The sequence below is a fragment of the Mobula hypostoma genome, chromosome 3 (genome assembly GCF_963921235.1).
Source record: "Mobula hypostoma chromosome 3, sMobHyp1.1, whole genome shotgun sequence".
NCBI classification, from domain to species: domain Eukaryota; kingdom Metazoa; phylum Chordata; class Chondrichthyes; order Myliobatiformes; family Myliobatidae; genus Mobula; species Mobula hypostoma.
This window is the reverse complement of record NC_086099.1, coordinates 143,489,986-143,504,166: the sequence shown is the minus strand read 5'-3', so window position 1 is coordinate 143,504,166 and position 14,181 is coordinate 143,489,986. Positions and strand designations below refer to the sequence as shown.

Genomic DNA, 14,181 nt, shown 5'->3' with positions numbered 1-14,181 from the left:
TTGCCTCGTGGACAGGCCAGGGGAATATTCCGTCAGGCCCCGGGGACTTATCCGTCCTAATGTTTTTTAACAACTCCAACACCTCCTCTCCCTTAATATCAACATGCTCTGGAACATCAACCTCACTCATATTGTCCTCACCATCATCAAGTTCCCTCTCATTGGTGAATACCAAAGAGAAGTATTCATTGAGGACCTCGCTCACTTCCACAGCCTCCAGGCACATCTTCCCACCTTTATCTCTAATCGGTCCTACCTTCACTCCTGTCATCCTTTTTTTCTTCACATAATTGAAGAATGCCTTGGGGTTTTCCTTTATCCTTCTCGCCAAGGCCTTCTCATGCCCCCTTCTTGCTCTTCTCAGCCCCTTCTTAAGCTCCTTTCTTGCTTCCCTATATTCCTCAATAGACCCATCTGATGATACCATCAAAGGTTATGTTCCACGTGGTATTTTTTTAAGTCAGTTATTATGAGTGGCTAAGTACAGTCATAGTTTGAATAAATACTTGCAGAGAGGCAGGGTGGGTACAGGCATGCAGAAGGCAACAAAATCCCAGAGTCAAAGAGATCTTGATGTATTTGCCGTAAGCCATATTCAGAATCACAATATTATCACTGGCATATGCTGTGAAAATTGTTGTTTTGCAGCAGCAGTACATTGCAATATATAATAAAAATTGTGAATTACAGTAAGAAGTATAGAGTAGTGAGGTAGTGTTCATTGGTTCAATGTCCATTCAGAAATCAGATGGTAGAGGGTAGGAAGCTGTTCCTGAATCGTTATGTGTGTGCCTTCAACTCCTGTACCTCCTCCCTGATGATAGCAATGAAAGAGGGCATGTCCTGGGTAATGGGGGTTCTTAATGATAGAAGACATCTTTTTAAGTATTTTGCCTTGAAGATGTTCTGGATGCTGGGGAGGCTGGTGCCTATGATGGAGCTGACTGAGTTCATAACTTGCTGCAAATTATTTTGATCCTGTGTAGTGCACCCCCCCCCACCCCACACCAGACGGTGATGCTCTCCATGGTATATCTGTGGAAAATTGCAAGTGTAGTTGATGACATACCAAATCTTCTCAAACTCATAATGAAATATAGCTGCTGTCATGCCTTCCTTGTAACTGCATCAATATGTTGGGCCCAGGATGGATCCTCAGAGATGTTGGCACTCAGGAATTTAAAATTGCTTACTCTTTCTACTTCCGATCCCTCTGTGAGACTGGTGTGTGTTCCCTCGTCTTACCCTTTCTGAAGTCCACAAACAGTTCTTTGGTCTTACTGATGTTAAGTGCAAGGTTGTTGCTGTAACACCATTCAACAAGCTGATATATCCCGCTTTGAATTTTGCTTCTTCGCACCATGCTTCCCAGCTCACCCACCCCACTTCCCCACCAACAAATCCTACTAGCAGTAGTTAAATTGAGGGAACTATGGCGATAGAATATATTAGGTTCTTCAGTGGGTGGAAATCTGGGGCACAACAGTGAGAAGAGGCTACGATCAGAACAGATATATTTCTGCTGAAGAGTAGTTGTGGATGGGACAGCACAATAAGCATTAGTGTTAATTTCCCTCCACTGTGTGTTGTTGGAACATATTTTTTTTTACCATGGGAAAAGCTGGAGCAGAAACTGTTTTCATTCGTGGGATGTGGAGATTACATTTATCGGTCATCCCAAATTGTCTTTCACACGTGAGCTAGTATATATTAATAAAGATTTTATCGAAGTGTGAAGGGATTCGTACAGTGCTTTTGGCTCAAAAGTTCTTGGTTTTTGAACTAAAACCTTGAAAGAAAGATGCGTATTTCTTGGTCAGTTTGGTGTTTGACATGAAGGGCAGCTTGCAAATAGTCATGTTCCCGTGCATGGATACCAAAGTCTTTCAATCCCAGTGCGGTTTACCAAAGGAAGAGCATTGAATCTTTTAAGGGCACATTGGATAAATATTTCAAAACAAGGAAATAAGATGAGGCTTTTCATTCTAGAATGAAGGAGCTTCCCTTTCTCAACCATTAGCGCTGCCCTCAACTGCATCTCTTCCATTTCACGCACATCTTCTATTAACCCATCCTCCCGTCACGCTATCAGGGATAGGGTTCCTCCTTGTCCTCACCTACCACCCCACCAGCCTCTGTGTCCAGCATATAATCCTCCGAAACTTCCGCTACCTCCCACTGGATCCCACCAGCTAACGCATCTTTCCCTCCACCCCCGCTCCACTTTCTGCTTTCCACAGGGATTGCTTCCTATGCAACTCCCTTGTCCATTAGTCCCTCCCTACTGTTCTCGATCCTGGCACTTACCCTTGCAAGCAGAACAAGTGCTTCACCTGCCCCTACGCCTCCTCTCTCACTACCATTCAGGGCCCCAGGCAGCCCTTCCAGATGAGGCAACACTTCACTTGTGAGCCTGTTGGGGGTCATATCCTGTGTTCAGTCCTCCCAGTATGGTCGCCTGTATATTGGCGAGACCCCATGTAGATTGGGAGACCGCTTCGCCGAGTATCTATACTCAGTCCGCCAGAACAAGTGGGATCTCCCAGTGGCCACCCATTTTAATTCCACTTCCCATTCCCATTCCAATATATCCATCCCTGTCCTCCTCCACTGTCGTGATGAGGCCACATTTAGGTTGGAGAAACGGCACCTTATATTCGCTTTTGGTAGCCTCCAACCTGATGGCATGAACACTGGTTTCTCAAACTTCCAGTAATGCCTCCAACGCCCTCTGCCCTCCACCATCTCCCATCCCCTTGTCCCCCTCTCATATTATCTCCTTGCCCACTCATTGCCTCCCTCCGGTGCTCCTCCCCCTGCCCCCTTTCTTCTTTCTTCCATAGCCTTCTGTCTCTTTCACCAATCAACTTCCTAGCTGTTTGCTTCATCCCTCCTCTAAGTTTTACCTATCGCCTAGCGTTTCTCTCTCTCCTCCCCCCACCTTTCAAATCTACTCCTCAGCTTTTTTTCTCCAGTCCTGCTGAAGGGTTTTGGCCTGAAATGTCGAATGCACTTTTTTCCCTAGACGCTGACTGGCCCGCTGAGTTTTTCCAGCATTTTGTGTGTGTTGCTCGGATTTCCAGCATCTGCAAATTTTCTCTTGTTTGTGAAATAAGAGAGTGCTTAATGGGTTTGAATTTGGATTTTGAATAGATTTAAATTGCTTTAGCAGAATGTTAGTGCTGAGGCAGCAGATGGAATGACGTCGTCCAACACGTACATATTCTTAAGGTAGAGGAGAAAGATTTAAACAGAACCTGAGGGGCAATCCCTTTACACAGGGTGATGAGTATATGGAACAAACTACCAGTGGAAATGGTTAAGGCAGGTACAATAACAACATTTATAATTTTCAGAGGAATGTTAGCAAAATGAGATTAACAGACGGACATCTTGGTCCATATATCAGAGTAAGAAGGAACCTTCTTATTCTGACTTCTCCCCTTCCTTTCCAGTCCTGATGAAGGGTCTCGACCTTAAAAGTGGACTGTTCATTCTTTTCCATAGAAGCTTCCTGGCCTGTTGAGTTCCTCCAGCATTTTGTGTGTATTTCTTTGGATTCCAGCGTCTGCAAATTTTCTCAAGTCAGTGTCAAACAGTGGGGTTATGTTAATTGGGCCTGCATCAAACCAGACAATACTGGCTAAGTTATTTAGCTCAAGGAAACTCACAGACCAGACTGATGCTGTCACTTAGCACATCAAATAACTCATCTATCAATAGTTGGGAGATCTGCGTACTCAGAGAGTCAGCCATCACGGCATTAATTTTGGGTGTTTGGGATCTCTCTCTCCAGAAGCTTTTAGACCATCTATATGAAGTCACCAAGTAGCACAAATAAAAAAGCAGTATAAATGCTCAAGAGTAGTCAGTCTTTTTAGGAATGGACAAAGAATGATAAGATGCATGACAGGAACACAGGGTGACCACAATGCATTCCTCCGCCTTCAATTTCTACGACAGACGACTCGTTTGTTTATAACCCACCGATAAGTCTTTTCAGCTTATCAGAATTGTTCTGGAAATCCTTTGTGTTTTATAAATTATTTGTAATTTGGAAATCTTTTATAAGATAGAGTTCCTCTGAGTTTTAAACGTGTTTTAAGCAGTTTATCTAAATTTAAACATGTATCACTAAAAATAAATGAACTGCGTTTAACCTACTTCATTACCTGGAAGTTTCCCCTCTTTGGTGGCGGGGGAGGAGGAAAGACCCACCACTCAAATAGTGGTTAAACTTGCTGTGGAGGATAAACTGGGAAGTAATCTAGCCTTTGAAGAGTAGGTGGTTATAGAATAAACTCCCTTTAATGAGGGTACCCCTAGCTACAGTGGTATGCAAAAGTTTGGGCAGCCCTGGTCAAAATTTCTGTTACTGTGAATAGCTAAGCGAGTAAAAGGTGACCTGATTTCCAAAAGGCATGAAGTTAAAGATGACACATTTCTTTAATATTTTAAGCAAGATTACTTTTTTTATTTCCATCTTTTACAGTTTCAAAATAACAAAAAAGGAAAAGGGCCCGAAGCAAATGTTTGGGCACCCTGCATGGTCAGTACTTAGTACCACCCCCTTTGACAAGTATCACAGCTTGTAAACGCTTTCAGTAGTCAGCTAAGAGTCTTTCAATTCTTGTTTGGGGGATTTTTGCCCATTCTTCCTTGCCAAGGGCTTCTAGTTCTGTGAGATTCTTGGGCTGTCTTGCATGCACTGCTCTTTTGAGGTCTATGCACAGGTTTTCGATGATGTTTAGGTTGGGGGACTGTGAGGGCCATGGCAAAACCTTCAGCTTGCACCTCTTGAGGTAGTCCATTGTGGATTTTGAGGTGTGTTTAGGATCATTATCCTGTTGTAGAAGCCATCCTCTTTTCATCTTCAGCTTTTTTTTTTCACAGACGGTGTGATGTTTGCTTCCAGAATTTGCTGTATATAATTGAATTCTTTCTTCCCTCTACCAGTGAAATGTTGCCCGTGCCACTGGCTGCAACATAATTTTGTATGTTTGGAGAAAAAGGATGCAGAATTTCATGAAAAGAACACCTCTCCAACTGTTAAGCACAGGGGTGGATCGATCATGCTTTGGCTTGTGTTGCAGTCAGCGGCATGGAGAACATTTCACTGGTAGAGGGAAGAATGAATTCAATTAAATACCAGCAAATTCTGGAAGCAAACATCACACCGTCTGTTTAAAAAAAAAGCTGAAGATGAAAAGAGGATGGCTTCTACAACAGGATAATGATCCTAAACACACCTCAGAATCCACAATGGACTACCTCAAGAGACGCAAGCTGAAGGTTTTGCCATGGGCCTCACAGTCCCCTGACCTAAACATCATCGAAAACCTGTGCATAGACCTCAAAAGAGCAGTGCATGCAAGACAGCCCAAGAATCTCAACTAGAAGCCTTTTGCAAGGAAGAATGGGTGAAAATCCCCCAAACAAGAATTGAAAGACTCTTAGCTGGCTACAGAAAGCATTTACAAGCTGTGATACTTGTCGAAGGGGGTGTTGCTAAGTACTGACCATGCAGGATGTCCAAACTTTTGCTTTGGGCCCTTTTCCTTTTTTGGTATTTTGAAGCTATAAAAGATGGAAATAAAAAAGTAATCTTGCTTAAAATATTAAAGAAATGTGTCATCTTTAACTTTATGCCTTTTGGAAATCCAGGTCATCTTTTACTCGCTTAGCTATTCACAATAACAAAAATTTTGACCGGGGGTGCCCAAACTTTTGCATGCCACTGTATCTATACTGGATAGGGCATAAGATCTGTGTCTGAGTTCAGAACTTCATGGACAGCAGACCCGATACAATCACATGCCTAGAAGGTTTGGATCGTTGATGATAATTGTTGCCACCTTGAGGCTGTGCCTCATGTAGGTACTACTGATAGTGGGGAAGGATTTGTCAATGATGTATTAGGTTGACCATGGTGTAAGCAGGAAGGATGCTTTGAACAGCACACCTGTAGAAGTTTGTTGGAGTTTTTGCTGACATGCTGAATCTCCATAACCTAACAGAGTAAAGATGCTGGTGTACTTGCCTTGTGATTGCATCTACGTGCTGGACCCAGAATCTGCAGACCTTCTCGAGCACTGATCCACCATTGTAGACCGGTGCATGTCTTCCCTCCTTCTTTATTATGGAGTCAACAGATTTTCAAATTAATGACCGTTTATAGTTTCACTGACTGAAATGCCACATGAGTATTTCTGCTGGCCAGTGCTACCTGAAGGAAACTCTTTGCAAGTTTACGTGCCAGAATATTTTAAATGTTACTCCATAAACAATGCCTCCTGCAAGTATGTTTCCAGAAGAACACTTGACAAATTCATGTTGGAGGTAAGTAAATTAAATGGGATTATAAAGTGGGAGGATTGATAGGAGATAAAGTTTGAGCAATTCCACTCAGACATCTGTAGATTATTCAAATAAATTGGAAAATCAAAATTTAGGAAAACTATGGGATCCAACAGGGATAAGTGGAAGTGAACCACCATGCATACACTCCCAAAATATGAAGCCACTAGGTTAATTTTAGTCTAAGATACATTTAACAAAATAATTATTTTACATTTACTGGATTTATTAGATTATGCATAATTATTCCTGTTATAATACCATTGCTGAGGTGACCATACCTTGGTTATGGTGCTCAAATTATTTTGATGTACATGATCCAATTCTTGTTGAGCTAACTTATTATTGGCTAAGTGCACTTATGCAAGATTAAAACAAATCCTATTACGATGTATCTGAGTCTTTTGCAAGGTGTACAATTTATCCAGATTCACTGAAATAATTTAGAAACCTCAATTCCTCTTTAACAGCAGCTCTGATTGTGATGTCTTTGAAATGTGCTACTACTTTAGCTTTCATCTCTGAATATGAATAGAAAGGAAGTAGAGGCAAGCTCTTTCACTGTGACGTTGTTTGAATAAATCTACATGAGAATTATAATTCATTATTAAGTTTTCTAATATTGAAGTGCAGCTGGATAAAATGAGATTGCTGAACCATACAGTTTGCCAGAAGCAAGTTGATTCATTGAAATGAAATGGTATTAATTGTGCATATACATTCAATGACCATTTTATTAGTTGCACTGTACAGCTGCTCGTTAATGCAAATATCTGATCAGCCAATCATGTGGCAGCAACTCAATGCATAAAAGCATGCAGACATGGTCAAGCGGTTCTGTTGTTGTTCAGACTAAACATCAGAATAGGGAAAGAAATTTCATCTTTATACTTTATACTTTAAACTTTATTGTCGCCAAACAATTGATACTAAAACGTACAATCATCACAGTGATATTTGATTCTGCGCTTCCCGCTCCCTGGATTACAAATATTAAATATTAAAAATAGTTAAAATTAGTAAATATTAAAAATTTAAATTATAAATCATAAATAGAAAATAGAAAAATGGGAAGTAAGGTAGTGCAAAAAAAAACCGAGAGGCAGGTCCGGATATTTGGAGGGTAAGGCCCAGATCAGGGTCAGGATCTGTTCAGCAGTCTTATCACAGTTGGAAAGAAGCTGTTCCCAAATCTGGCCGTATGAGTCTTCAAGCTCCTGAACCTTCTCCCGGAGGGAAGAGGGATGAAAAGTGCATTGGCTGGGTGGGTCGTGGCCTTGATTTTCCTGGCAGCACTGCTCTGACAGCGTGTGGTGTAAAGTGAATCCAAGGACGGAAGATTGGTTTGTGTGATGTGCTGCACCGTGTTCACGATCTTCTGCAGCTTCTTTCGTTCTTGGTCAGGACAACTTCTATACCAGGTTGTGATGCACCCTAGAAGAATGCTTTCTACGGTGCATCTATAAAATTAGTGAGGCTTTTAGGGGACAGGCCAAATTTCGTTAGTTTTCTCAGGAAGTAAAGGCGCTGGTGGGACTTCTTGGCAGTGAACTCTGCTTGGTTGGACCAAGTCAGGTCATTTGTGATATTGACCCCGAGGAACTTAAAGCTTTTGACCTGTTCCACTTGCACACCACCGATGTAAGTTGGGTCTTGCGGTCCGCTACTCCTTCTGAAGTCAACAACCAATTCCTTCGTCTTGCCGACGTTGAGGGATAGGTTATTGTCTTCGCACCATCTTAATTTCCTCTCTGTACTCAAACTCATCATTATCCAAGATACGGCCTACAATTGTGTCATCGGCAAACTTATATATTGAGTTTGATGGAAACTTAGCTACACAATCATGGGTGTACAGTGAGTACAGCAGGGGGCTGAGTACACAGCCTTGTGGGGCACCGGTGCTCAGAGTGATTGTAGAGGAGAGCTTGTCCTTGAGTGACTTGCTGTTGGTGTCAGATGGAGTGTTTTGAGTATCTCAGAAACTAGTGATCTCTTGGGGTTTTTATGCACTACAATCTCTAGACTTTACAGAGAATGGTGCAAAAAACAAAAAAAATGTGCAGTTCTGTAAGTGAGAGCGCCTTGATGAAGAGGGAGGTCAAAAGAGAATGGCCAGACTGATTCAAGCTGACAGGATGGCGACGATAACTCAAGTAACCATGCCTTACCACCGTGGTGTGTGGGAGAAGCATATCTGAACGCACAACATATCGAACCTTGAAGTGGATGGGCTACAGCAGCAGAAGACCACAAACACACACTCTGTGGCCACTTTATTAGGTACAGGAGGTATCTCACAAAGTGGCCACTGAGCATTAGTTCAATGAAATGCAAGGGTGATGGCCATAGAAACTGGATTGAAGATAGCGATGGACAGTTAACTTGCGTTGACTGCAAGTGGAAGTACCACGTCAGAGGTGACAAGTTGCTAGAAAAGTCTCAAACACCTGAAGATTCATGCTCAAAGGGCAGTGAATCATTTGGTTGTGGAGGTCAAAGCCTAAAATCATGCTGTAAGAATTTGAATGCAGTTCTGCACAAAGTTGAATGATTGCATGTCGATGCATGTATGTGCACTCAAAAATAACATTATCCTTACTAATAAATTCACCACGCACTCATCAGTTATCTTTCAACCGATTTTCCTTGTAGGTAATATTCAAAAGATTCTGAGTGTCCCAACACTTTCAGCATAGCTGCAAACCTCAGAGTCACAGCATGTAACTCATGCACCCCATTCATCTAGGATAGATAAATCACGTCAAAACACCTCATGACCATTACTGACACAGTTTCCCTCTGTTTCAGGAGAAAGTGGCACTGGATTAGAAGTGGCAGAGTTGAGTGGAGGGGGTCAGGCCTACCCGCATGTTTTTGAGGCCATAGATGCTGATGAGGTTGAATCCATCAAAAATGGTGGTGTGCTGTTGCGTGATCTTCTTCCTAACTTGGTTCATCTTACATTCCTTGTTAAAGCTGTGGATGATGCCAGTGCCCGCTTCTTCCTCCTCTCTGCACCAGAACCTTGCCCTTGTGCAGCTCTCCTGCCAGGTGCCCAAGAAATGCAGAGGAACAAGATGCTGGTAGAACTCAGCAGGTCAGGCAGCATCTGTGGAGAGAAATGGACAGTTGACATATCACTGGACAAAAAGATAGAGAGGAGGTGGTCAGTATAAAGAGGTGGAGAGAGCTGATGGAGTACAAGCTGGCAGGTGATAGGTGGATCTATGTGGGGGTTTGTTGGATGATAGGAAAATGGAGGGGTGGGAGTGGTGTCACTTAATGGTGAAACCCATAGTGTTGACTGTCCATTTCCCTCCACAGATGCTGCCTGACTCGCTGAGTTCTTCCAGCATCTAAAATCTCTTGTGTACTCAAGAAATATAAGCTGACTGTGATGAAAGATGAGTAAAAAGGCAGTGTTGCTAAAGGCACCCCATTACTTGGTCTCACCGTAGTGGATTGTTCAGTTACTAATGCTCTGGGTGGTGGTAGAAGTAGTGAGGCTGCAGGCACAGATGGCCAACAGCCAAGCCAAGGATCTTGCAAGCAGCAGCTAATCTAATTTGAGATGCCTGATTGATCAGAGTACAGAAGAAGGCTGATGGGTTTGTATTGTGGATTAGGAGTCCTGCCAGCATGCCCATGTTCAACATGAAGGAGCTTGGATGAACTTGGGGAACAACATGTGCAGAAGTGATGGCCCCCTGCACGGACACAGAAATTGACCCAAGGATTTATTGGTCCATGCTCAACTTTCACTGCGGTGTTTGTAGGCTCCTGGCAGTAGCAGTGGAAGCTTGAGATTTCCACTGTGCTCGGTCAGCCTCTGGCCATGCAAACTCTACCGCTAATGGTTGTTATTGTGGCAGGCTACTGCAGTGGGGTTTGCAGAGGCTCACGGTCCTCAAACACTGCAGCAGGTTACTAGGATTGCCGAGGGGCAAGGAATGTTGATGCTTTGGTTGAAACCCTGCATCAGGACTCAATGGAAGATGTTCCTGGGGTCACATATCTACTTTTTCCTCTCAGAAAGACAGCAGTAATGATCCCATCCCAAAGCAGTTCCCACTGCCAGTCGCCAGCCCAGAGTGACTGCTGCCACCAGTGCCCGGTCTCGCAGTCTGCAGTCGGATCTGTCTCCTCCTAACCGGGAACAAAATCCCTTGCAGTATTTCATTCCCAATGCTGTTTCTCCTCTTGGATATTATAAATTGCAGTATGGTTGATTCTGGGGCACTAAAATGAGTTTGTCCTTTCTTTTGAGTTCGTTAATAACTTTTCTGTCTCCTAGGTCTCGTCCTCCGAGCTCAGTCCCTTTGTTCTCCTGTCCTGACAGAAATAAAGTGAACTTCATCCCAAAAGGGACAGCCTTCTTTCCTGTGAGTATTGTCAGCCGACCTTTATTTTCCACCTCTGACCTGATGCTGAAGAGTTCATCAATCTCTGGCTTCGGTCCCAGCCTAGCATCCAGCACTGTGATTGCTGAACAGTTTTCATCTCAGGTCTCATTTTCACCTTTGTCAGATGACACCAGCACAATGGACGCTGAGGCCTTGGCACAGCAGCCGTCACATCAGCAGCAGCAGCAGCAGCTCCATGAGCCTCAACCTGAAGAACTCTCCTCTGCTCAGAGCTTTGTGATAATCTAGCCCCCTGCCCCCTGAGGTGGAGCAGGCCTCTGCCCTTGTGTAGGGGTAGTCTATATATCTGATTGTCTGCATGGAGTATCACCTGCATTCTGAACAAAGGTCTTAGAATTTTAGCATATCTTACACTGTTCTTGGCAGGGATAGAATTCCTCTTTTTGGGAATGTTTGTGAAAAGCAGTGTTGCTTGCAAAGCACATGCTTTCAAAAAAGTTGTTTAAATGCAGACTATGCATAACATGGTACATTTGGATGGATTAGTACTGTTGTCGTGTATTCCGTTCCATCTCCTACAGTAAGAATAAGCTCTATATATTAAAGAAAAAATGCCTGTCTAAAAGATAGAAAAAAAAATAGATGTTGTGTTGCATTATGTCTAATGGAGAAAAAAAATATTATGTTTACAAACAAACCAGGTTATTTATGTTTATAAATTCTTGTAACACATACAATGCAAAAAAGTAAAAAAAATGGCCACAACAGTTGCACAGTGCCCACCCAATGGCCTAGCTTCAGGTACTTCAGTTGAAGTCTAAACTCAGGTAATTTGGAATGTATATCCGCATAGGATTTTAATGAATTTGTGGCTGAACAAGCTAAGGGGGAGTCTAGGTAAGCATCTCTCTTGCCTTTCCTTTTTTTTGTACATTAACCTTTCCTCATTACATTCCACTTTCTTTAAACGGAAGTGCATTCTAATCCAGGCAGACCTGGATGGGGGTGAATGTTAAAGAACCAGCATTACTGTGATGTCTGACATCACTTGTTTTAGTGAATGTTTGGTCAAAAATTGCATAAACCATTGTTTTGAAAGTATCAGCATTTTGTATGACATTTCAGAATTTAAGAAAATAAAGTTTCAGGTGTTGAAGACTGTTAAGCTGTTTAAGAATACAGTATGGTGTTGTATACTGGGCTGTATCTAAGAAACATTCCATGTCGTGAAGAGTTCTCGATGATCAAATGTTTAACTCACATAACTGGGCTCTTGTGTTAGAAAAGTTCCCTTTTCTATCTGTTAAGTTTAGAATTGGCAGATATACAAAGTAAAATGCTATTACAACGATGAATTAAAATTAATGTTTAGTTTCTCATCTTGACCCCACCTTTTAGGTTAAACCCCTCATTTGCACAATTTTCTGAGACTACTGTTAGGAAGCTTTTTCCCGTATAGAGTATTTTAAAACAGTGGAAACTTAGCTAGTATTTAAGAATGTACTTTGGTACAGGAATGTGATGGACTAAGGTTCAGCATAGCAGATGATCCTTTTAGTATTAAATTCAGTGAATGACTCCTATATTTTGAGAAGTGTTACACTGGAACTGATGAAGAAAACAAGAACCTGGGACTCCGTCGTCCAGAAATAAAAGTTGCACCTGATACTGGATTTTACCACTGTAAGTTGGTAAAAATGATGAGCTACATATCTATGAGAGAGAGAGAGAGAACGTTACTGGGGAACACTGTGTCTAAAACCCCTTCTAACTTATTTTTTTCACCTGAGAAACTAGATATTAATTTTTATCAAACACTGTTGCAAATCTGTTCTGATTATGATCTTTATAAAGGATTTGAACCAAATCGGTTGAAATTAGCTGAACTTAAAAAAAAATGTAAATCAAAAACATTTTATTGGTCTGTGTCCTACATCCAGATGTAGAAATTTTGTTTGTCGAGTGCATTGTTTAAAAACTTGTTTGAAATTTTGTACATAGTTTTGCTGTTATTTCTAGCCACTGTGCTAAACAGTATTTATGAGTTGCCATGCAATGTTACTTTAAATAATACATTGTGTGGCTTTTGTTTTGTATTTTTTCAGTATATAGATTTTGTCTTATTTAAAGTAAGGTTGTAGCAAAGAGCATGAATAAAAACTAACAATTTTCTAATAACATTTGGCTTAAGTGATTTTAATTGGGGGATAACTCTCGACTGCATCAGTAGAAGGCCTCAGATTGAAACATTTATTAATGAAATATTTCAAGCCATGTTAAAGGCTCTATACCACGACACTTCAAACGTATGTGTAGGTTCACGTTCTCCTTTCCAATTCCCTAAACAGGTTTACATTATTCCATCGAATGAATTTTACATGGTCTGGCATTCTATCCTGTAAACATTTCTTCCCTTTAACATTATAAGTCACTGCAATATCTGCTCCTATAGGAAATAAAGCAGGAAAAGGTCATTCTATCCTTCATGTTGCCTCCTGAATCTTTAGAATGCTCTTCTTTAGGGGTTTGTGGAGGCTCAGCCATTAATTTAATTCAAAGCTCAGATCCATATTTTTGTATAATAGAATCAAGATTTGTAGAAATATTTAGGAAAGCAGCATTGAGGTAGGAGATCCACCATTTTGTGTAGTGGAACCAGTTTGAGGGGCTGAAGAAAGGATCTACTCCTCCTACTCAAATTCTTATGCCCCTTGATAATATTTAGTTTCCCCCATCACTTTTTTTGAGACTCTACCTTTGCACCTGTACAAAAAAATCCTGAATTAATCACTTGTATGACTGACAACAAACAATTGAAATCAGAAGTAGTTTACTATGCAGAGTGCTACAAAACATTTTGCTTGCCATAGTAAGACATTACATACTGTAAGTGCCTTATATAGGCAGGTCGTTTATGAGAGCAACTTGCCAATCAGAAACCAGCCCACTTCCTCACACACTTTGCAGTGTATTTGAAGGACAACCGTCCTTCCATCATGATATAACTGCAACAATTATAAGTTTTAATCAGATTTTTGAATAGGTTAAATATTTTTAAATGAAATGTGTCAGTGCAATATTTTAAATGCTATGTAGCTACTTACACAAACTCTAGAAATCTAAAGAAAATTGGTAGAGCTGGCCTTGCCGTTCTGTGGATCCTAAATCTTTAACAGTTAAAGGTCACTCCAAAATGTGCAAAATCTGACTTGATCTTCAGTCTTCTTCATGATGGTTATGTTTGAAAAGGGATCTATTGTTTAGAAATGGTGAAATCATGACCAAATCTTGTGGTTTATGATGTGAATGATCAAGCCCTGTTTCTGAACAACATTGAAAGTAAATTTTCCATTATTTTTTTCTCTCTTCTAGTACAGTGTTCTGGGAGGGGTTGTGATAGTTCGATCCAGCCAACCAATTCTTACATAGACACAAGAGACGGGTATGTTACAAGGCC

The 14,181-nt window shown here is 41.4% G+C and overlaps 1 protein-coding gene across 3 annotated transcripts in view; it reads left to right on the top strand.

Annotated features, from left to right (window-relative positions):
* Window positions 1-14,181, top strand: part of glcci1a (glucocorticoid induced 1a) — a 235,131-nt gene that overhangs the window by 215,449 nt on the left and 5,501 nt on the right. The window contains exons 8-9 of one of the 3 annotated variants that reach the window (XM_063043802.1): window positions 10,655-10,742; window positions 10,888-12,883. In XM_063043802.1, coding sequence (XP_062899872.1) covers window positions 10,655-10,742; window positions 10,888-11,004 — 205 coding nt within the window. In that variant the 3' untranslated portion in view covers window positions 11,005-12,883. Of the gene's footprint in view, window positions 1-10,654; window positions 12,884-14,181 lie in introns of those variants that run through there. The other 2 variants (XM_063043803.1, XM_063043801.1) reach the window with 2 other exon arrangements.